Source organism: Leucopleurus acutus (assembly GCF_964270905.1).
Source record: "Leucopleurus acutus genome assembly, chromosome: 20".
Taxonomy (NCBI): Eukaryota; Metazoa; Chordata; class Mammalia; order Artiodactyla; family Delphinidae; genus Leucopleurus; species Leucopleurus acutus.
This window is the reverse complement of record NC_139162.1, coordinates 29,018,843-29,042,112: the sequence shown is the minus strand read 5'-3', so window position 1 is coordinate 29,042,112 and position 23,270 is coordinate 29,018,843. Positions and strand designations below refer to the sequence as shown.

The following is a 23,270-nucleotide window of genomic DNA, read 5'->3' as shown; positions in this document are numbered from 1 at the left end:
CTCCTGGGTGTTTAAGTCAATTGGAAATTATTTTTTATCTGATATGCAAAGGGGTAGCCCATTGTTTCAGCACTTTTCACCAACTAGTGTATCCTTTCGCTGATGATTTCATGTCTCTTACTTGCAGCTGCACTGGGGTCTATTTTTGAACTATCCTCTCTGTCCAACTGATCTATTCCTGAGCCGACACCACTTCCTAGAGCTTTAGAACAAGTACTGGTATGCGGTTAGAACAAGCCTTTTTTGTTGTTCCTTTCCAACACTGGCTTGGCTTTTCTGGCACTGTTTTTTGAAACTCAGCCTGTTGGGTTAAAAAACAAAATCCTGGTGGGCTTTTGAATGGACTGTCCTGATAAAGCAACTTGGAGGAAAACTGACATGTTTGCAGCACTGTGTTCTCTTAACTGGGAAACTTTTCTCTGCCAGAATTCTATTTTTCTTTTCCATTCAACCCAGGTAGAATCTGCGTGTTCCCTTTTATCAAGGACTGTACCACAACTACTGTGGATTGAAGCACTCATTACCCTACTTCCCCTTGAAGAGGGAAGGAGCTGGACACAAACTACCAAATGAGAAGGTTTGAAAAGGAGCTGAACGATCTGTTCGATCTGTTCGGGGAGACAGGCTGCTCAGGGCGGTGACCTTGGAAACGCAGCTGAACGGTTTCCCAAGACAGGCCCCAGGCCTCCTGGCCTCTCCTCTAATGACCCTGAAAACAGGCAGCTTTGCAGGAGCAGCTAGAAAATTTCAGAAACTGCAGGCCTTTGGGGCTGGGGGCTGGTTTTAACTTCCCCCAACCCCATTGTACAGATGCAGAGAGTGAGGCTGAGAGGCAGGAGAAAGAGACAGACCCATATGGGTCTGGTCTCCCCTCTTTCCCCAGAGTTAAGCTTGACTTGGCAAGAGGGTCAAGTGGCATATGAAGGTGCGGGAGGATGTCCTCAGCCCCCGAAGTTCCATCCGAGTCCCAGAAAGACCAGTGGCCAATCTCAGGATTTTATATTTCAACTGAGCTGTCCCCTCAGATGAGGCTCCTTCTACCCTCCATGTCCTGCCCCTTTAAGAAGAGACCAGTCCTTGCTTTATGTCATTCATAGGATTTATTGTCACTTGCCAGTGGCTAGCAGGGGAAGGGGACACGCTGCCGAGCCTCACCACGGGGACAGGTGGCGCTGGGCCACCCAGCACTATTTACACACGTTTCGCACGGGGCACGTCCTCACTGGCAGCAGCTGCACTTCTCCTCAGCTTCGGCGCCCTCTCCGCCTTTACACACACAATCCTTGGCGCATTTCTCACACTCTGCGGGGCAGCAGGAGCAGCAGCCTGCAGATAAAATGGGGGCACCCAGTCTGATGGCCTCGCCTCCCCCATCGGTCCCCATCAAGAGGGAGGGGGAAAAGGAGGGATGCCAGAGGTCACTGCCCCCTTCCTAGTCTCACACCTGGGTTGACTCAGCATCTCTGTTGTGTCAGCTATGCTCTGGGCTACCCTGGGAGAGGGGTACCTAGTAACTAGCCCACAGCCCCTTCTGTGAGCACAGGACTCCCCAGGATGGGGGTATTAGGCCCACGCTGGGGAGTTGTAAGCCTGCAGGAGAAAACATCCAGGGTAAATGGCCTTGAAGGATAAAGCTGCAGGAGCAGAGATGGTACAGGTGTAGGGAGTCCAGGAGATTCATGGCCAGGGCCTGGGGTGGGGGTGCTCCACACCTAGTCTAACACGCAAAGAAGAAGGGCGCCTTCCCCCCACCTCCTTCTCCCCCTGCGTGTTCAACTGCTTTGGGGAGATTCAGGGGAGGTAAAATCGAGGGGATCCACAAAGGCCTGAGAGAGCCCAAGGGACCCCAACTCCAGAGCTAACCCCCAGCCTCACTAATGGCTCCCCAGGCACTGGAGGTTTTGAGGGGAGGAATTGGACCAGGATAGCAGTTCTCAATCCCAACTGCCCATTAGACTCTTCCGGGAATTTACAAAAACATCTTGCCACCGTAGGGCCTAAGGTAACAATCACTGAGGGAGGGGCCCCTGCAACTGAGTCTTAAGGCCTCCCGCGTGGTTGTTACGTCAAAGCAATGTAACAGGGGGCCTAGGGGTCGCTCTGTATTGCGTGGACAGGCCTTGTGCTCTGGGGAGCACAGCAGGGAGGGGAAGGGCAGAGGGGTCCCCACACTCACTCTTCTTGCAGGAGGTGCATTTGCATCCCTCACACTTGCAGGAGTCAGCGCAGGTGCAGGAGCCGCCTAGAGAGGGAGGTACCACAGGAAGGGTTAAAGTGGTAACACTTGGGGTGGGGCCAGGCCCCTTGGGGGAAATGACTCCCTTTCCCCAAATGTCCTTGAGCAAAGGCGTAGGGCACGGGGTTCTTTGCAAGTAAAGGGGCGCGCTGTGCCGCAGGATGGGGCGGGGGCTCACCAGTAGGGCAGGGGCAGGTCTCAGGATCCATGTCGAGAGGAGCTGCCGCCGGAGGAGGTTGAGTTGGCTTCTCGGGCAATTGGACGCACTAGCGGCAGCAGGTGGCTAGGCTTTTATAGCCCCAGGCGGGGGCGCGTAGGCACAGCGCTCCAGGCGCGCGCGCCTCCTCTTCTCCTGGGAGCACCAGCTTGGGCGGAAGCGCGCACTGCGGCAGCCGTTCCCCCCTGCCCCGCCGTGTGCACGTTCGGGCGCTGCCCCCCACCCCCACCCCCGCTGCCTCGCGCACAGCCGGGTGCGCGCAGCCAGCCACTTCCCACCGTGTGCAGGGGGGGGCCACTGCCCCGCCTGCCTGCCTGCCTGCAAATGCCTACCCGCAGACAGTGCACACTTCCCGCCTCTGAAAGCGGAGGGAGAGAAAAAGGCTTTGTTATTCCCCAGCCCTTCCCTGCCGCTTATCCGTTCCACCCCCCTTATCCCTTATTCTAGGATTCCTCATCCAAGTGGGCTGCTGAGCCACCATGCTGCTTTAGGACTCCGTTCCCTGTGTGTCTCATGGGGAGAGAACACCACCGGAAGGGCCCTCGCAAACTGGCTTCGGGAGAGGCCTGCTCTGGGAGGCCTAGAGGGCAGGTCTGGGGTGACTAGTGGGAGTTTGGGGACAGAGGAAGGGTAGCGGTGCCAGGTGGCTGCATTTCAGATTCAAAGGGAAGCGGATCTCCTTTCATCTGTTCCTTCTGCTGGGTTTCTGAGTCCCTTGTACTTGTGGTAGGCTGAAAAATAGCCCCTCAAGAGCTATCCATGTCAAATCCTGGGATCTGCGACTATTACTTTATTTGGAAAAGGGGACTTGGCAGATGCAATTAAATTAAGGATCTTAAGGTGAGATCATCCTGGATTATCCAGATAGGCCCTAAATCCAGCGATGAGCATCCTTAGAAGATCCACAGAGAATCGAAGAGGAGGAGACGACGTGACCACAGAGGCAGAAATTGAAGTGATGTGGCCGGCAGCTGCAGAAGCTGGACACAGAACAGTTCATGTCCTTTGCTAATAAGTCTGTGTCCTCACTCAGCAAATCAAGACACTTAGTCCCCAGGAAACAGAGGAACAAAGGACAGCATTAGACAACTGGTCAAGGGTTAAAGAAGCAGGAGAAAGGATTGCTAATGGCATTTCAGACAGGGCAGTCACATGGCGACCCCCATGGGGAAGCTTCACTTTTCCTGCTTGTAGTGCAAGTACCTTTCTCATGGTTGTATTGGGCTTCACAGGGGCAAGGCTCATCTAGAGACAGTGAAAAAAAAAAAATGATCCCAGGACTCCTGCAATAAAATATTTGAAAGGTGAAGGTGGGAGAGGTTAGCATCCGGCATTTGGTTGGAACACCTATTGCCTTGCCAAGAACGGAAGTTCCTCCACAAGCCCTCCCAAAGGGATCTTATCACCTCTCACACCCAATTTCCACTTTTTTAAAAGAGATACTGAGATAGGCTGGGACCTGGGACTCCCTACCAGAGTGCTTGCACTTGAACCTGGACAAATGTCTCTTCATTTACAAAGAAACTATAAGAGGGACTTCCCTGGCTGTCCAGTGGTTAAGACCCTGCACTTCCAGTGCAGGAGGCACAGGATCGATCCCTGGTCGGGGAACTAAGATCCCACATGCCGCACTGCGTGGCCAAAAAATAAAAAAAAAAAAAAGAAACTGAGAGACGAAAAATAACCTCGCATGCGCAGTTGGGGCAATTGTGAACAGCAGGATACTTTAAAAGGGCCACACACCGACTGCCATTTCTGAAGTGCCGAGAGTAAAATCAGGGTACTGCGCATGTTCTCTGCACACAGCACCACCCTGGGAGTGGGCAGACCACCTAAGCCACCCCTCCGGCCCAACCCACTGAACGGCCCCTACCCTCACCCCATTTAAGGAACCAGCCCACCCTCCTTGGAGAGCGAGTAAGGGCACCTGTTTCTCGTTTTCACTCCCTTGTGCTATAGCACTAGCCCCAGTAAAAGCTTGCCTGAATTTCTCATCTGGCCTCTTGTCAATTTCTCTTGATTAAAGAGTCAATACCTGTGTAGGATTTGCAGCCCTCCCTCTTTGGAGGTGGTCCCCAGGCTGCTCCCCAAGGAAGGCGGGTCTGGTGAGTCCCCAGGCTTTGGTTCTGCTGAGTGGGGGAGACTGAAACTCGCTAGGAGAGAGTGGACCTTGCTCCGAACCTCCCACATGCAAAGCTGAGCCTCTTCCAAATCTGAGCTGGACAAAGCAGTTTAGAATGTTGGTTGGAAACTCCCCACCCCCAAAATATCAGCTTCCAAGTGGCCTCCAATAAGGGATTGAGCTAGCTTTCTCCAGCCTTTTGCAAGCTTGCTACGTGTTGCCCCACAAGTCTTAAGCTTCAGTAAAGTTGAAGGAAGGGAAGAAGGGAAGAAAGAAGAGTCCAAAGAGGAGACGATATAGTCTTATATCCCAAGGTATTCAACGTGAAGCCCGGGTTGGTTCTCAGCAGTGGCTTCATGCAATTTCAGATCGCAGAGCTCGCCGTCTCTGGCACTACTGTTTATTTCTTGCTTCTTTGTTTTTGTTTTGTCTGATGGCACTCCAGCCTCAGACTTGCCTGGCCTAGGCCGTAGCCTTGACCCCACTCAAGGCCTCACTATCTCAGGCCTTCAGTACCAGGTGAGATGTGTATCCCAACACACTCAGCTAAAGCTGCCTCCCGGCCATTTCCCTTCGGGGCTCTCAGATTTCCTCGGGATTTAGACTCGAGCTGGGAGAACAATCTCCGCCCCCCACCCACCGTGATGGGTAATTTTTTGTGTCAACCTGACCAGGCTCAGGGATGCCCAGAGAGCTGATTAAACATTACTTCTGAGCACGTCTGTGAGGATATTTCCAAAAGAAATAAGCGTTTGAATCAGAAGACTGAGTAAAGAAGATCACCCTTACCATCGTGCGTGGACGTCATCCAATCTACTGAGGGTGCCAGTAGAACAAAAAGGCAGAGGAAGGGTCAATTCGCGCTCTGCCTGAGCTGAGAGATCCATCTTCTCCTGCCCTCCGACTCCTGGCTTTCCGGCCTTTGGACTTGGACTGGGATTTACACCATCGGCTCCTCTGTTCCCAGGCTTCCAGACTCAGCTTGAATTACACCACCGGTTTTCCTGGGCCTCCAGCTTGCATGTGACTAATTGTGGGACTTCTCAGCCTCCGTAATGATGTAAGTCGATTTCTAACATCTCTCTCTCTCTCTCTGTGTATATGTGTATCTCCCACTGTTCTGTTTCTCTACATCACCCCACACCTAAGGGTGGCCAGGATATTGAGATCTGAAAACCGCAACATCCTTAGGAGACACCCTCCCCCCAATTCTTCACATGGCCAGGCCCCTCATCCTTCAGTTCTCAGCTTCTGTGACCTCTGAAAAGCATTTCATGTAGACGTGTCACTCCAGAGGGTTCCCCATCATCCCCACCTTTATTTCCCTCTGACCCCTTGTTAATTCTCACAATGTAAACTGATTTTATGCTCCCTCCGCCAGTGATGCTTCTTCCCCAGGTATCCTCATGGCTCATTCCCTTCTTTCTTTATTCTACACTGTTGCTCAAATCTTGCTGTCTCCATGAAGCCCACCATGATCACCCTGTTTAAAATTGCAACACATACTTCAAACCCACAGGACTCCTGATCCCTCATACTTTGCTCTATCTTTTCTTTTTTCATAGCATTTAACACTTTCTAATGAAGTAAATTACTTATTCGTAAAGCTTATGTTCTGTCGCCCCCTGCTAGAATTTAAGCACCGTGATCTGATAAGGAATCATTTCTTTTGTTCACTGACATATGAAGTGCCTGGAACAGTGTCCTGTACATGGGAGACATTCAGGAGATATTTAGTGAATGAATGAATGGCTCTGAAGTCAAGTTGTTGCCTTTGTTACCGACCAGGATTCCTGGCCTCCTTAAACAATAGAAATTGATGAGAGGCCAGACAAGAAATTCAGGCAAGGCTTTTATTTTTATTTTTTAATATTTATTTATTTGGTTGCACCGGGTCTTAGTTGTGGCTCGAGGGCTCTCCTTAGTTGTGGCATGAGAACTCATAGTTGGGGCATGCATGTGGGATCTAGTTCCCTGATGTGGGATCTAGTTCCCTGACCAGGGATCGAACCTGTGCCCCCTGCATTGGGAGCATGGAGTCTCATCCACTGCGCCACCAGGCGAGTCCCCAGGAAAGACTTTATTGGGGCTCCTGCTGCAGCAGGAGGGGGGTTCCCTTGCTCGCTCCCTGAAGGGGGGTGAGCTGGTTCCTTATATAGGGTGAGGGTAGGGGTGGGTCCGGGGGTCGGCCCAAGGGGTGGCTTAGGTGCTCTGCCCACCCCTTTGCTGGTGCTGTGTGGGTTTTTGGTCTCTTTGTATCTTGTTCATAATTTGCCCCAACTGTGCATGCACGCAGTTATTTTTAGTCCCCTATAGTTTCTTTGTATTTTGTTGCTGGAGGAGAGGATTGTTCAGTTGCAAGCCCTGCAGCAAAGGGTCCCAGGTCCCAGCCTGTCTCACGTTCACAGTCTGACTCTGCCACTTACTAGTAATGTGACAAGTTACTAGCAAGTTGCTAGCATTTCGTGTCTTGGGGTGCTCCAGGGTAAAATGGGAGGTTTGTCAAGGGCTTAAATCGATGGCACTTGGAAAGCTCTCAGAGCAGGGCCCTAACCATGTTGGCTCTTACCAACCATGCAACTAAGTCTGAGACTCAGGAGGTCAGGGGAGGACTCTGCAGGAGCCTGGGATCCCTACAGCTCCTACCTGACACCCAGCTTCAGTGTTGGCCTCAGTTCTGTGCTTCTTGAATTGCAGCTGCCTGTGATTAACATGGGTTCCAGGTGTGGCTTGGACCAGCTAGGTCACAAGCATCAATCCTCACCCTGGGCCCTGCAGCCAATCGCAGTGCTTCCTGGGAGAAGGGAGCTCATGGAGATGCTTATCTTTTTAATTAGATTGGGGCCAGGAGGCAGGATCAGGTATGTTGAGGGGTGGAGATGATTCAGGGTCACACCAACTAACGGATGGAAAATCCCCAGGTGATCTCAGAAAAAAGCAAGGAGTCCAGCAAGTCCCACCCCTGGCTGAAACTCGTTCAGTGCAGGATTAAGACTGTTGGCGTTGCTCTTACAAAGACTTTCCCAATTTGTTATCCTGGGACTGAAAATTGGGCAACAGTTTAGAAGCCTGGGTAAACGGTAGTGTACCAAACGAGTTTACAAAGTTGCTCATCTGCAAATAAAGTCATTTCTTGGAGAGATCTGGAGACTTATTAGTAGAATCATTGTTGAATGAGCAATGTTATTCACAGGAGTAGCCGAAGCAGGGGAAGAGGCACTGGTCTAAGAGCCCCATGGTTCCTAGTTCCAGCTCTTCCAATAACTAGCTTTCTGAACTCACGAAAGTGTCTCTTCAGTTTTCACGTAGGTTGACCAGATGACTACTAGTGGCTAATATGGATAACGTCCACCACTTGCTGGGTGATTACTATGCATATTGAGGCACCATACTGAGTACCATGTGGAGCTAAACGCTCCACATATTATATCACTGACTCTTTCCAATAACCCTGTGGTAGGCATTGTTAACCCATTTTGTAGATGAGGAAACCGAGGCTGGGGAGAATAGGTGATTTGCCCTGGAGGCAGAGCCAGGACTTGAATCTAAGCACAATGCTATTCAGCCTGCCCTGATATCTGTAATTCAATTTGCCATGAGTTCCACTTTTTAAGTGCCTATTATGTGCCATGCTCGTGAATAGCCAACTACGGTTTTTTTTTTTCTTTTTTTTTTTGCCAACTACGTTTTGATATCCCAAGCAAACTTTGTGGAATTGCAGAATCTTCAGGTCTGCAACAAAGAAAGTCATCCTGCCTCTTTACCCACAAGGCATGTCTGAGGCCCCTGAAAATGCCCCTTATAGGCCCTCCATGATGTGCAGTGCCCTGAGTCAGCCCAGCCTGTCCAACGATACAAGTGGTTTTCCACACCTGAGAGCGGCAGGAGGCCATCAAAGCCCTGACTTAGACCTCCCAGTGGAGATGGACTCTCCACTCTAAGCCAACCCTAGCCTGGACCAGGTCCCACCCCTACAATGTCAGGGGCCCAGTTCTCATCTCCAGGGGACCACATCTCTGAGCCTGGGGCAGTCGTGAGCTGCAATAACTAGGTTCTGGGGACCCAATTGTAGCCTTTTGTGACATTAGCTTCCCAATTGCCACCAGATTATTGATGCACCTGGGGTCTTACCTTTGATTTGGCAAAGTGCCCTTCCCGTCCCTGTCTTATCCTTGCCCCACTCGCCTCAGGGTTTGAGCAGTGGTTGACACTCCTCCCAATAACCCATGCCATGGGTACCATCTGCCTTATTATTATTATTTTATTCCATCTGCCCTGTTTTAACAGATGAGGAGACCCAGTGACAGCAAGGGTCTTTTCCAAAGTCACACAGCAAGGATGTAGTGAAGCCAGAACTTGAACCCCATTTCTTGATCCAAGTCTAATTCCAGTGGTCCAGCTTCCCCAAGTGAGATGAATTTATAAAACAACCTGGACACATAAACACAAGGTTATTCCCCTTTCAGTTCTCCATCAGTCTTCCTAATTACCTCAAGGAGATGCAATTTAGTGCTAGGATGTCTTCAGTGCTCGTCCCACACTTGCCCTGTTCCTCTTTTGAAGTGAGAGAGAGGGTAAGGAGTCAGGGAGGGGATGCGGAGGGAGCCTCAGCCTGCTACAGAGCCTGGCTAGAAATGGCATAACTTTGCTTCATTTCTTCTCTGTCTCCATGGTTACGCCTGTTTATGGCACACGATGCAGTTTCTCGTCTATAATAGTGATACAAGATTTCCTTTTCAGATGAATTTAAGTGTAATAATAGACCAGGTGATATGTGATGACTAAAATAGTGCAGGTGGTTCTCAAAGGACTGCAGTTGGGGAAATACTGCCCTACACCAGGTTGACCCCGAGTGCTCAAAGCCAACCCGGCTGCTGGTTCTGTCTCCTCTCCCCTCCTGCGTCCTCCCTAGCTGAGCAATGGCACCTTTGTGTGGGGTCAAAACGCCACAAGGAAAGTCTGCGCTTCTCTTTGGTTGTTGATGGAATGGGGGTGTTGGAGGAAGGAGGTGAGGAAGGGCTGTCTCCACGCTTTCAGGTTTCATAAGGTGGCCAGGGTGACCCCAGCATATGTGCCAATATCTTGGTGCTCAGTGTGTACGCCCGGCTCTGCGGATTGTAACTCGGAGTGTTCCCTAGAGGCTGAACCTCCTCAGTAGAGTAAGGACAGAGGGGGCCTGCCATCCCCTCTTGGTGGGGGGCCTGGGCGAGTAGCTATTAAACCCTGAGAGAGTTAGAGGCTCAGGCTGAGCTGATCTTGAGGCTTGGTGGGTTGGGATTCAAGGGCCACCCTATCGCGGAAGTTCTTGTTCGGAGCTCTGGCTGCTCCTGTGTGGCTCAGAGGGAGGGCGCTACGATGGGGGAAGGGTCCCCTTTAGCCGGGGCTCCTGAACTGCAGGGGCCGCTCTTGGGTGTCTGCTGGGCTCCCGCAGCAGAAGCACAAGGGGTTCTGCACTGCCCACATAACCCAGACCACCCTGACACTACTTCCTGAATCTTCGAACTGCAGTGAGTGAAGACTGCAGTTGTTCAGAGCGACTGGCTTTGGTGTCAGACAGACCTGAGTTTGAATCTCCCTAGTTCCCCTCAGCTATTCAATGGGGATAATAACACTCCTTACCTCTTGGGTTATGGTGAGCATTCAATGAGATTTTAAAAACATTTTATTAAAGTATAGTTGATTTGCAATATTGTTTAAATTTCTACTGTACAGCAAAGTGACTCAGTTATACATATATATATTCTTTTCCATTACGGTTTGTCACAGGATACTGAATATTGTTCCCTGTGCTATACAGTAAGACCTTGTGTTTTGTCCATCCTGTATGTAATAGTTTGCCTCTGCTAATCTCAAAGTCCCAATCCTTCTCTCCCTTACCCTCCTTCCCCCTTGGCAAGCACAAGTCCGTTCTCTGTATTTGTGAGTCTGTTTTTGTTTCGTAGATATGTTCATTTGTGTTGTATTTTAGATACCACATATAGGTGATATGGTATTTGTATTTCTCTTTCTGACTTTGTTTAGTATGATAATCTCTAGGTCCATACATGTTGCTGCAAATGGCATTATTTCATTCTTTTTAATGGTTGGGTAATATCCCATTGTTTCCATTGTCTGTATGTGTATATATGCATATATATGTATATATATATACCACATCTGTTTTATCCATTTGTCTGTTGATGGACATTTAGGATGTTTCCATGTCTTGGCTACTGTAAATAGTGCTGCTATGAACATAGGTATGCATGTGTCTTTTTGAAGTATGGTGTTGTCTGGGTAAATGCCCAGGAGTGGGGTTGCTGGATCATATGGCAGCTCTGTTTCTAGTTTTTTGAGGAACCTCCATACTGTTTCCCATAGTGGCTGCACCAATTTACATTTCCACCAACGGTGTAAGAGGGTTTCCCGTTCTCCATACCCTCTCCAGCACATTAACTGAGGTTCGTCAAGCTGATTACCTAACACGTAATATGTGCTTAATAAACAGTGCTCAGTGAACACTTCTCTGTTCAGAAATCTTCTAGGATCTAGAACTTGCAAATGATGGATGCCGGTTCCCCTTAGCCTACTTTTCCAATCTCTTCATTGTCTGGCCCCCACCTCCCCTAGCAACCAAATGTAATCCATGCTAACCCAGAAATATGCCCCAAGCTCTCCTGCCTGCATGCTTCTGCTTCTGCTGTTGCCTCTTTTTGGAATTTCCTGCCCACAATTTCTACCTGTTTAAAATCCTTCGAGGCCTCCTCCTTCAGGAAGTCTTCAGTCTTGCCTACAGCCAGATGTAATTGCCCTCTTTGGAACTTCTATGGGGGTTTGTCTAGATACTTTCTACCCTGTAGGAGAGGAGACAAGTTAGTCTGACAGTCTCCCTAGCGGACTCTGAGGTCCCAGAAGGCCGAGGCTGAAAGAGGCGATTCCTTCCTCTCTTCTTGATTCTCTGCTTTAGCAAAGCTCCCTGCACACCTGAAATGTCCGTTGATTGTCTTGGATTTTTTTAAAAATTTATTTTATTTATTTATTTTTGGCTGCTTTGGGTCTTCATTGCTGCACGCAGCCTTTCTCTTGTTGTGGCGAGCGGGGACTCCGTTGTGGTGTGTAGGCTTCTCATTGCGGTGGCTTCTCTTGTTGTGGATCACGGGCTGTAGGCCTGTGGGCTTCAGTAGTTGTGGCACGTGGGCTCTAGAGCTCAGGCTCAGTTGTGGCGCACAGGCTTAATTGCTCCACAGCATGTGGGATCTTCCCAGATGAGGGCTCGAACCCGTGTCCCCTGCATTGGCAGGGCGGTTCTTAACCTCTGTGCCACCAGGGAAGCCCTGTCCTTTGATTGTTGAGTGAATGAATCAATGTGAGAACCAAGAGAGCCCGACTTTGGGCTCCGTTTTTGTGCGACACTGTTGAAGGCTGGGTCAGGAAAAGATGCAGGTGGAATTAAATATGTATTAATGAAGTTATCCTATGGTCCCCAGCATCCTGCTTTGCCCAGTGAAAGTGGTGGTGAATTCTTTCACTTCATACCACAAATATTTATTGAGCTCTGCCTTAATGCAGACATTGTTCTAGGAACAGCAGACACAAAGCTGAGTAGGACAGTGTCCGTCTTCTCCAAGAACCCACCGTGTGGGTAAGGAACTGTTTAATAAAAAGTCAACACACAGGGCTTCCCTGGTGGCGCAGTGGTTGAGAGTCCGCCTCCCGGTCCGGGAAGATCCCACGTGCCGCGGAGCGGCTGGGCCCGTGAGCCATGGCCGCTGGGCCTGCGCGTCCGGAGCCTGTGCTCCGCAACGGGAGAGGCCACAGCAATGAGAGGCCCGCGTACCGCAAAAAAAAAAAAAAAAAAAAAAAGTCAACACACAGTAAGATGAGCACTGTGTAGAGTAGTACCACCTATGCCTTTTTACACAAACCAGTCTCCCCTGTCTTCCTTCCTTATTGGACCCCTTCCCCCTCCCACCCTAGTCTGGGGACAGGTGGCATCGCCTAATCCAGGGAATGACCCTGGAGACATTCTATTTCACATCTCATCTTACTTCAGTGTTTCTAACCTGTGGACGATTTTGCCTCCCAGGGGACATTTGGCAATGTCCAGAAACATTTTTGGTGGTCACAACCTATCCGGGTGGGGAGAGGCAGCTATTTCACTGGCATCTAATGGGTAGAGGCCAGGCATGCTGCTAAAGATCCCACAATGCATAGGAGAACCTCCCACAACCGAGGAGCGCCCGGCTCCAAATGTCAATAGTGCCGAGGTTGAGAAACCCTGCTTTACATTTACCCTATAAAACTGTGAGATGAGTGTTAGCAGCTCAGACATGTAGGGAAGGGAGCCAGGGGAATCAGAAAGCCTGCTTTCCAACCCCTGCCTTATCACAAACTTGTATCGGACCTCTGGTTCGTCCTCCATCAAATGTGGATAGTCAGGGCTAGGCCTGCCTCCTTGATGGAGATATTTGGGGGCTGAAATATGCGCAAGCAATTGAGAGCACCTACCAGGGAAGGTGGATGATGAGGCTGGGCTTGGAGGGGGTGGGAGGCCCCCATCTAGCTAATGTCTATTGCAGACACTTGGCGAAATTTTCTAAGAGAGTTTCAATTTCAAATACTCTGCCCTTCCCCTGTCTTCAAAAATAAATTGTACAAATCAAGCCATCTGTGCCTCAGATTAAAAGACACTAGATCTAGCTCCCTTTCCCTTCTTTTCCCTTTTTTGTTTATTGTAGAAAATTTTAAAAATACATATGTAATCCTTTCAAATATAAAAATAGAAGCCTAAAGTAAACACTGCTTTACAAATGACTTTTCCCTTGCTTCTCTGTAGATTATGAACATCTGTCCATGAAAGTAGTTTGACTTCTACAATTTTATTTTAGTAGATTCATTCCACAATCTATTTAACCAATCCCCAACTTTGAAACATTTTTGTTGTTTCCAAATCTTCACTATTATACTCCATGCTGTGATAAACATCTTGGTATCTTTTGTGTGTGTCCATTCATAATTATTTCATTAGGACACAACATGACTTGAAGTAGAATTTGTGGCTCAAAGTACACATATGTTTTTCTTTTTCAAACAGTATTTATTTACTTTTAAAAATGCTACTTCAGTAAATCTGGAAAATTCAAAAAAATAGAAAGAAGGAAAAGTAAAGAATTATCTTTATCTACCATCTGACCACAACCACTGTTGACATTACTGTATATTTCATTTCCATATTTTGTATGCTTCATTTTTCTTTTCTTTTTTTTTTTGCGGTACGTGGGCCTCTCACTGCTGTGGCCTCTCCCGTTGCGGAGCACAGGCTTCTGACGCGCAGGCTCAGCGGCCATGGCTCATGGGCCCAGCTGCTCCGCGGCATGTGGAATCCTCCCGGACCGGGGCTTGAACCCGTGACTCCTGCATCGGCAGGTGGACTCTCAACCACTGCGCCACCAGGGAAGCCCTGGCTTCTTTTTTCAAAAAAAATTCCTGCATAATGAATTTGTAGCCTGATATCTATTTAAGATTGTTACCATAATCATTTACTGTGTTTTTGCATTTTTCATGGTTGTATCATAACCTGTTGTGTGCACAGACCATGGCTTAGTTGAGCAGGTTAATGGACTTAAAGTTATTTTCAGTTGTTCACAATTGTAAATAGTGAAAATGAACCTTTTTGTGAGTGAGTGAGGCTTTTTTCTTTTTTTTTCCCCTCTGAATTTGTGGTGAACGCCTTAGAATAGATTTCCAGAAGTGAAACTACTGGGACAAATGGGAACGATTTTAGTGTTTGACGTACATGCCAAATTATTTTAAAAGCCTTATGCCCTGTGAATCCGGGTGGTTTGCACCTTGTTAAGGCCTTTTCCACCTAAGGCCTAATCGGCCCTTGGAGAACTTGTCCCGATTTATCCTCCAGCGGCGGTGTCTGAGAGTTCTAGTCCCTTCCTGGGATCTTTTGGGCTCCAAACCCAGCCAGATATTCAAACACTCCTCCCCGCTCCCACCCCCAGGTACAATTCCCTGGGTCTCAGGGATTACCCAGGCCGCCCTTGCCTCTGGGTCTGGAGCGCCCCCTGCAGTCCACGTGAGGAACTTCCCTCCCCGTCCTGGGACCTGAGCTCCATTCCTTTCCCACCAAAGCCTCTTCTGGTCCCCATCCAAGTTGGAGTGTGGCCTGAGCAGGTGCAGCGTCTGTCAGAGCCTCTTTGAGGTCGCCATTGTCCCTTAGGCAACACAGGAGCACGATCCATGATGTGTCAGCCTGCTGACACAGTGCTTTCCTACTCCACATGGCTCTGCCATGAGAAAGCTCTTCTTTTTCTTGACCTAAAATCGCTTTCCTTGGTGGGTTCCTTGCACTGCTCAAGTGTTACCCATTGAGGGCCACGTGTAACCAGTCTGCTCCCTTTTCGCTTCAGCCTTTTCCCCAGCTCATTTTCCCTTATGGTCTTCAAGCTTCCCTCTCAGCTGGTCCTGCCTGACTGAGGGGAAATGTCCTTAACTTCTGTGAGTCTAGTTTCTTCACCTGTAGAATGAAGATAATAATCTGTATCCTGCAGGGTTGTTGCAGACATTCAAATAATACCAATAAAAAGCCGAGCCCAGATGTTTGGTTCAGGATAGAAGGCTGAGCATGTGCGTTTACCTGTCCTTCCTCCTGAAAATCCATGGAAAGAAACTAAAGAAAGACAGATAGAGAGAAAAAGGCAGAACAGCAGAGAATTGGTATGGGGGAGGGTGCCTTGGATCAATGAATCAGATTTTAACATTTTTCTGGAATACCGGAAGGGGTCGAATCACATTTATGGGTAAATGGGATCAGAGGAAGCCACAGCTGAGATCAAGAAGTAGAGAAGCCTACGGGGTAGGGGTGGGTGTTTTGTTCTGTTTTAGCTGGGGAGTCAACGTGGGAGAGAAGAAGAGGAAGGAAGTGCAGGAACCAGGGTGGTGACTGATGGGAGAAGAGGCTGTAGTACTGCCACATGGCTTCCTTCACTTCTACTTGTTTGGGTCCACCATTTTCCCCCAGGCTGAGACCGTGCGATATTCTCCAAAGAAATGAAGTAACCAGTCTAACAGGGGCCAAGCTCCCACGTGAGGGACAGAAGAGGGCCCTTCTTGTTTTGACGCTGAGGCACGGGCAAGAACTTGCTGTCAGCTGCCTACCTGGGCACGCTAGAAGCAAGTCCGCCAGCCAAGAAGTCTGACTCGCATGCACAGAGCCTGCTTTCAGCTCAAAGAAGCAGAAATAGCTCAAGAAACTATCAGAAAACTTAATAATGAAAGTAAAAACCTTTAACTCATCAGGGAGATTCAGGAAATGACTCCATTCAGGGAAAATAAAACCTGGGTATTATGATGAACATTCAGAGAAGGAGTTCTTATATATTAAAAATATGATTGACAACATTTCTAAAGATCAATAAAAGTATTGCAATAAGGCTGAGAAATTTCTTATAAACAGACTTACAGTGAGAAATAAAGGTCAAGTGAGTGTTCATAGCAGCAACACTGAATGTTGGAAAACAGTGGAGCAATACCTTCAAAAGGGCTAAGAGAAAATGATATTGAACTTAAACTGTGACATCCAGCCAAATTATCAGTCAGGCATGAGAGAAAAATTAAGGTGTTTTCCAACATTTAGGGATTCTGAAAGTTTCCCCTAATTCATCCTTTTGGTAAAAGATTGCTTGAGGATGTACTCCAGCAAATAAAAGTCCAAGATAGAGGATGACAGGGTATCCAAGAAGCAGTGAATCCAACCCAGGAGAGCAATGTAAAGGGAACCGAGAATGACAGTCAGACAGACGATCAGGAAAGAAGGTAATGGATATTAGATCATTTACCAAATAGCAGGAGAGAAATTTCCTGGCAATTAGAAATGCCAGGAAAAACAGAAGCCCTGTAAGAAAATGGTAGTCCAAATATGAAGCAAACTAAATGTAGCCTGTATCCTGTTTCTGAGCATGTCTCAGAAGAGAGTATCCTTCTTATCTCCTTCCTCCTTGAAGTAGCTCAATTTCAGTGACATCGAGTTACGTATCGTTCTCTGTGGATCCATTCACCCTTAGTTCTCCAGTAAAGAGTATTTATTTATTCATAATATCATAAGAACTGTTTATTTCAGGGTCATAATCAATCTACAGACAGAGCATGAAGGACTTAATCATCCTTACATGATGTATCAAATTGCTTTCAGCTGCACAGTGGCTTAGGCAAATGAGGTTATTTTCCCCTTGTTCCAAGAGGACCAGAAATGGTCCAACTTGCTGAAGGAGGCTACCAAGGACATCTAGTTTTTTCCATCTAGCTTCAGTGTCCTATATTATTTAATTTTATAAAGAGTTAATGAAATTTTAATAAGAATTTTTATAAAATTGTTCATAGTTCTAGAGTTCAATGTGTATCTGACAATTTATAAATATGTGTAGATATATACATTTAGAGTAGTATGAAATGTTTAATATTACAAAATATTCCTCAGTTGCCTTGTGAAACTTCTACAAATAGCATAAACTCATGAATGTTCTGGAAACACAATTTAGAACACAAGGAAAACTAAGAGCAATTCATGTGTCACACTAATTGGAAATGATACTTTATGACATGAGAATCTACTGCATTCATGCTTTTTGAGGATAAAGATTTATGAGTTAATTTTTCCTTTCATCTCTTCCACTCAGACCCACCCTGCACTTTTTTTTTGTTTGTTTTAATTAATTTATTTTTATTTTTGACTGCGTTGGGTCCTCGTTGCTGTGCGCAGGCCTTCTCCAGTTGCGGTGAGTGAGGGCTACTCTTTGTTGCGGTGCGCGGGCCTCTCATTGCAGAGGCTTCTCTTTGTTTCAGAGCACAGGCTCTAGGCACGTGGGCTTCAAGTGTTGTGGTATGTGGGCTCAGTAGTTGTGTCTCGCGGGCTCGAGAGCGCAGGCTCAGTATTCGTGGCACATGGACTTACTTGCTCCGCGGCATGTGGGATCTTCCCGGACCAGGGCTTGACCCTGAGTCCCCTGCATTGGCAGGTGGATTCCTAACCACTGCACCATCAGGGAAGTCCCCAGGCAAGGCTTTATTGGGGCTCCTGCTACAGCAGGAGGGGGGTTCCCTTGCTCGCTCCCTGAGGGGGGGTGAGCTGGTTCCTTATATAGGGTGAGGGTAGGGGTGGGTCCGGGGGTCGGCCCAAGGGGTGGCTTAGGTGCTCTGCCCACCCCTTTGCTGGTGCTGTGTGGGTTTTTGGTCTCTTTGTATCTTGTTCATAATTTGCCCCAACTGTGCATGCACGCAGTTATTTTTAGTCCCCTATAGTTTCTTTGTATTTTGTTGCTGGAGGAGAGGTTTGTTCACTTGCAAGCCCTGCAGCAAAGGGTCTCAGGTCCCAGCCTGTCTCACGTTCCCAGTCTGACTCTGCCACTTACTAGTAATGTGACAAGTTACTAGTAAGTTGCTAACATTTCGTGTCTTGGGGTGCTCCAGGGTAAAATGGGAGGTTTGTCAAGGGCTTAAATCGATGGCACTTGGAAAGCTCTCAGAGCAGGGCCCTAACCATGTTGGCTCTTACCAACCATGCAACTAAGTCTGAGACTCAGGAGGTCAGGGGAGGACTCTGCAGGAGCCTGGGATCCCTACAGCTCCTACCTGACACCCAGCTTCAGTGTTGGCCTCAGTTCTGTGCTTCTTGAATTGCAGCTGCCTGTGATTAACATGGGTTCCAGGTGTGGCTGGACCAGCTCGGTCACAAACATCAATCCTCACCCTGGGCCCTGCAGCCAATCGCAGTGCTTCCTGGGAGAAGGGAGCTCATGGAGATGCTTATCTTTTTAATTAGATTGGGGCCAGGAGGCAGGATCAGGTATGTTGAGGGGTGGAGATCATTCAGGGTCACACCAACTAACGGATGGAAAATCCCCAGGTGATCTCAGAAAAAAGCAAGGAGTCCAGCAAGTCCCACCCCTGGCTGAAACTCGTTCAGTGCAGGATTAAGACTGTTGGTGTTGCTCTTACAAAGACTTTCCCAATTTATTATCCTGGGACTGAAAATTGGGCAACAGTTTAGAAGCCTGGGTAAACGGTAGTGTACCAAACGAGTTTACAAAGTTGCTTATCTGCAAATAAAGTCATTTCTTGGAGAGATCTGGAGACTTATTAGTAGAATCATTGTTGAATGAGCAATGTTATTCACAGGAGCAGCTGAAGCAGGGGAAGAGGCACTGGTCTAAGAGCCCCATGGTTCCTAGTTCCAGCTCTTCCAATAACTAGCTTTCTGAACTCACGAAAGTGTCTCTTCAGTTTTCACATAGGTTGACCAGATGACTACTAGTGGCTAATATGGATAACGTCCACCACTTGCTGGGTGATTACTATGCATATTGAGACACCATACTGAGTACCATGTGGAGCTAAACGCTCCACATATTATATCACTGACTCTTTCCAATAACCCTGTGGTAGGCATTGTTAACCCATTTTGTAGATGAGGAAACCGAGGCTGGGGAGAGTAGGTGATTTGCCCTGGAGGCAGAGCCAGGACTTGAATCTAAGCACAATGCTATTCAGCCTGCCCTGATATCTGTAATTCAATTTGCCATGAGTTCCACTTTTTAAACGCCTATTATGTGCCAGGCTCGTGAATAGCCAACTACGGTTTTTTTTTTTCTTTTTTTTTTGCCAACTACGTTTTGATATCCCAAGCAAACTTTGTGGAATTGCAGAATCTTCAGGTCTGCAACAAAGAAAGTCATCCTGCCTCTTTACCCACAAGGCAGGTCTGAGGCCCCTGAAAATGCCCCTTATAGGCCCTCCATGATGTGCAGTGCCCTGAGTCAGCCCAGCCTGTCCAACGATACAAGTGGTTTTCCACACCTGAGAGCGGCAGGAGGCCATCAAAGCCCTGACTTAGACCTCCCAGTGGAGATGGACTCTCCACTCTAAGCCAACCCTAGCCTGGACCAGGTCCCACCCCTACAATGTCAGAGTCCCAGTTCTCATCTCCAGGGGACCACATCTCTGAGCCTGGGGCTGTCGTGAGCTGCAATAACTAGGTTCTGGGGACCCAATTCTAGCCTTTTGTGACATTAGCTTCCCAATTGCCACTAGATTATTGATGCACCTGGGGTCTTACCTTTGATTTGGCAAAGTGCCCTTCCCCTCCCTGTCTTATCCTTGCCCCACTCGCCTCAGGGTTTGAGCAGTGGTTGACACTCCTCCCAATAACCCATGCCATGGGTACCATCTGCCTTATTATTATTATTTTATTCCATCTGCCCTGTTTTAACAGATGAGGAGACCCAGTGACAGCAAGGGTCTTTTCCAAAGTCACACAGCAAGGATGTAGTGAAGCCAGATCTTGAACCCCGTTTCTTGACTCCAAGTGTAATTCCAGTGGTCCAGCTTCCCAAAGTGAGATGAATTTATAAAACAACCTGGACACATATAAACACAAGGTTATTCCCCTTTCAGTTCTCCATCAGTCTTCCTAATTACCTCAAGTAGATGCAATTTAGTGCTAGGATGTCTTCAGTGCTCGTCCCACACTTGCCCTGTTCCTCTTTTGAACAGAGAGAGAGGGTAAGGAGTCAGGGAGGGGATGCGAGGGAGCCTCAGCCTGCTACAGAGCCTGGCTAGAAATGGCATAACTTTGCTTCATTTCTTCTCTGTCTCCATGGTTACCCCTGTATATGGCACACGATGCAGTTTCTCGTCTATAATAGCGATACAAGGTTTCCTTTTCAGATGAATTTAAGTGTAATAATAGACCAGGCGATATGTGATGACTAAAATAGTGCAGGTGGTTCTCAAAGGACTGCAGTTGGGGAAATACTGCCCTACACCAGGCTGACCCCGAGTGCTCAAAGCCAACCCGGCTGCTGGTTCTGTCTCCTCTCCCCTCCTGCGGTATATATATATATACACCACATCTGTTTTATTAGTTTATCTGTTGATGGACATTCAGGATGTTTCCATGTCTTGGCTACTGTAAATAGTGCTGCTGTGAACATAGGTGTGCATGTGTCTTTTTGAAGTATGGTGTTGTCTGGGTAAATGCCCAGGAGTGGGGTTGCTGGATCATATGGCAACTCTGTTTCTAGTTTTTTGAGGAACCTCCATACTGTTTCCCATAGTGGCTGCACCAATTTACATTTCCACCAACGGTGTAAGAGGGTTTCCCGTTCTCCACACCCTCTCCAGCACATTAAGTGAGGTTCGTCAAGCTGATTGCCTAACACGTAATATGTGCTCAATAAACAGTGCTCAGTGAACACTTCTCTGTTCAGAAATCTTCTAGGATCTGGAACTTGCAAATGATGGATGCTGGTTCCCCTTAGCCTACTTTTCCAATCTCTTCATTGTCTGGCCCCCACCTCCCCTAGCAACCAAATGTAATCCATGCTAACCCAGAAATATGCCCCAAGCTCTCCTGCCTCCATGCTTCTGCTACTGCTGTTGCCTCTTTTTGGAATTTCCTGCCCACAATTTCTACCTGTTTAAAATCCTTCGAGGCCACCTCCTTCAGGAAGTCTTCAGTCTTGCCTACAGCCAGATGTAATGGCCCTCTTTGGAACTTCTATGGGGGTTTGTCTAGATACTTTCTACCCTGTAGGAGAGGAGACAAGTTAGTCTGACAGTCTCCCTAGCGGACTCTGAGGTCCCAGAAGGCCGAGGCTGAAAGAGGCGATTCCTTCCTCTCTTCTTGATTCTCTGCTTTAGCAAAGCTCCCTGCACACCTGAAATGTCCTTTGACTGCTTTGGATTATTTTTTTAATTTATTTTATTTAATTATTTTTGGCTGCTTTTGGTCGTCATTGCTGCGAGCAGCCTTTCTCTAGTTGTGGCGAGCGGGGACTCCGTTGTGGTGTGCAGGCTTCTCACTGCGGTGGCTCCTCTTGTTGTGGAGCATGGGCTCTGGGCCTGCGGGCTTCAGTAGTTGTGGCACGTGGGCTCTAGAGCTCAGGCTCAGTTGTGGCGCACAGGCTTAGTTGCTCCACGGTATGTGGGATCTTCCCAGATGAGGGCTTGAACCCGTGTGCCCTGCATTGGCAGGCCGATTCTTAACCTCTGTGCCACCAGGGAAGCCCTGTCCTTTGATTGTTGAGTGAATGAATCCATGTGAGAACCAAGAGAGCCTGACTTTGGGCTCTGTTTTTGTGGGACACTGTTGAAGGCTGGGTCAGGAAAAGACTCAGGTGGTATTAAATATGTATTAATGAAGTTATCCTATGGTCCCCAGCATCCTGCTTTGCCTAGTGAATGTGGTGGTGAATTCTTTCACTTCACACCACAAATATTTATTGAGCTCTGCCTTAATGCAGACATTGTTCTAGGAACAGCAGACACAAAGCTGAGTAGGACAGTGTCCGTCTTCTCCAAGAACCCACCGTGTGGGTAAGGAACCGTTTAATAAAAAGTCAACACACAGTAAGATGAGCACTGTGTAGAGTAGTACCACCTATGCCTTTTTACACAAACCAGTCTCCCCTGTCTTCCTTCCTTATTGGACCCCTTCCCCCTCCCACCCTAGTCTGGGGACAGGTGGCATCGCCTAATCCAGGGAATGACCCTGGAGACATTCTATTTCACATCTCATCTTACTTCAGTGTTTCTAACCTGTGGACGATTTTGCCTCCCAGGGGACATTTGGCAATGTCCAGAAACATTTTTGGTGGTCACAACCTATCCGGGTGGGGAGAGGCAGCTATTCCACTGGCATCTAATGGGTAGAGGCCAGGCATGCTGCTAAAGATCCCACAATGCATAGGAGAACCTCCCACAACCGAGGAGTGCCCGGCTCCCAATGTCAATAGTGCCGAGGTTGAGAAACCCTGCTTTACGTTTACCCTATAAAACTGTGAGATGAGTGTTAGCAGCTCAGACATGTAGGGAAGGGAGCCAGGGGAATCAGAAAGCCTGCTTTCCAACCCCTGCCTTATCACAAACTTGTATCGGACCTCTGGTTCGTCCTCCATCAAATGTGGATGGTCAGGGCTAGGCCTGCCTCCTTGATGGAGATATTTGGGGACTGACATATGCGCAAGCAATTGAGAGCACCTGCCAGGGAAGGTGGATGATGAGGCTGGGCTTGGAGGGGGTGGGAGGCCCCCATCTAGCTAATGTCTATTGCAGACACTTGGCCCAAATTTTCTAAGAGAGCTTCAATTTCAAATACTCTGCCCTTCCCCTGTCTTCAAAAATAAATTATACAAATCAAGCCATCTGTGCCTCAGATTAAAAGACACTAGATCTAGCTCCCGTTCCCTTCTTTTCCCTTTTTTGTTTATTGTAGAAAATTTTCAAAAATTAAAAAAATACATATGTAATCCTTTCAAATATAAAAATAGAAGCCTAAAGTAAACACTGCTTTACAAATGACTTTTCCCTTGCTTATCTGTAGATTATGAACATCTGTCCATGAAAGTAGTTTGACTTATACAATTTTATTTTAGTAGATTCATTCCACAATCTATTTAACCAATCCCCAACTTTGAAACATTTTTGTTGTTTCCAAATCTTCACTATTATACTCCATGCTGTGATAAACATCTTGGTATCTTTTGTTTGTGTCCATTCATAATTATTTCATTAGGACACAACATGCCTTGAAGTAGAATTTCTGGCTCAAAGTACAGATATTTTTTTCTTTTTCAAACAGTATTTACTTTTAAAAATGCTAGTTCAGTAAAATTTGGAAAATTCAGAAAAATAGAAAGAAGGAAAAGTAAAGA

General features: G+C 47.8%; 1 protein-coding gene across 1 annotated transcript; it reads right to left on the bottom strand.

Annotated features, from left to right (window-relative positions):
• Positions 1–1,219: 1,219 nt before the first annotated feature.
• Positions 1,220–2,445, bottom strand: MT3 (metallothionein 3; the record flags this gene model as incomplete). The annotated part of the gene is made up of 3 exons (XM_082862782.1): positions 1,220–1,326; positions 2,177–2,242; positions 2,415–2,445. The coding sequence occupies 3 exons, from the start codon at positions 2,443–2,445 to the stop codon at positions 1,220–1,222; spliced, it is 204 nt and encodes a 67-aa protein (XP_082718908.1).
• Positions 2,446–23,270: the final 20,825 nt, after the last annotated feature.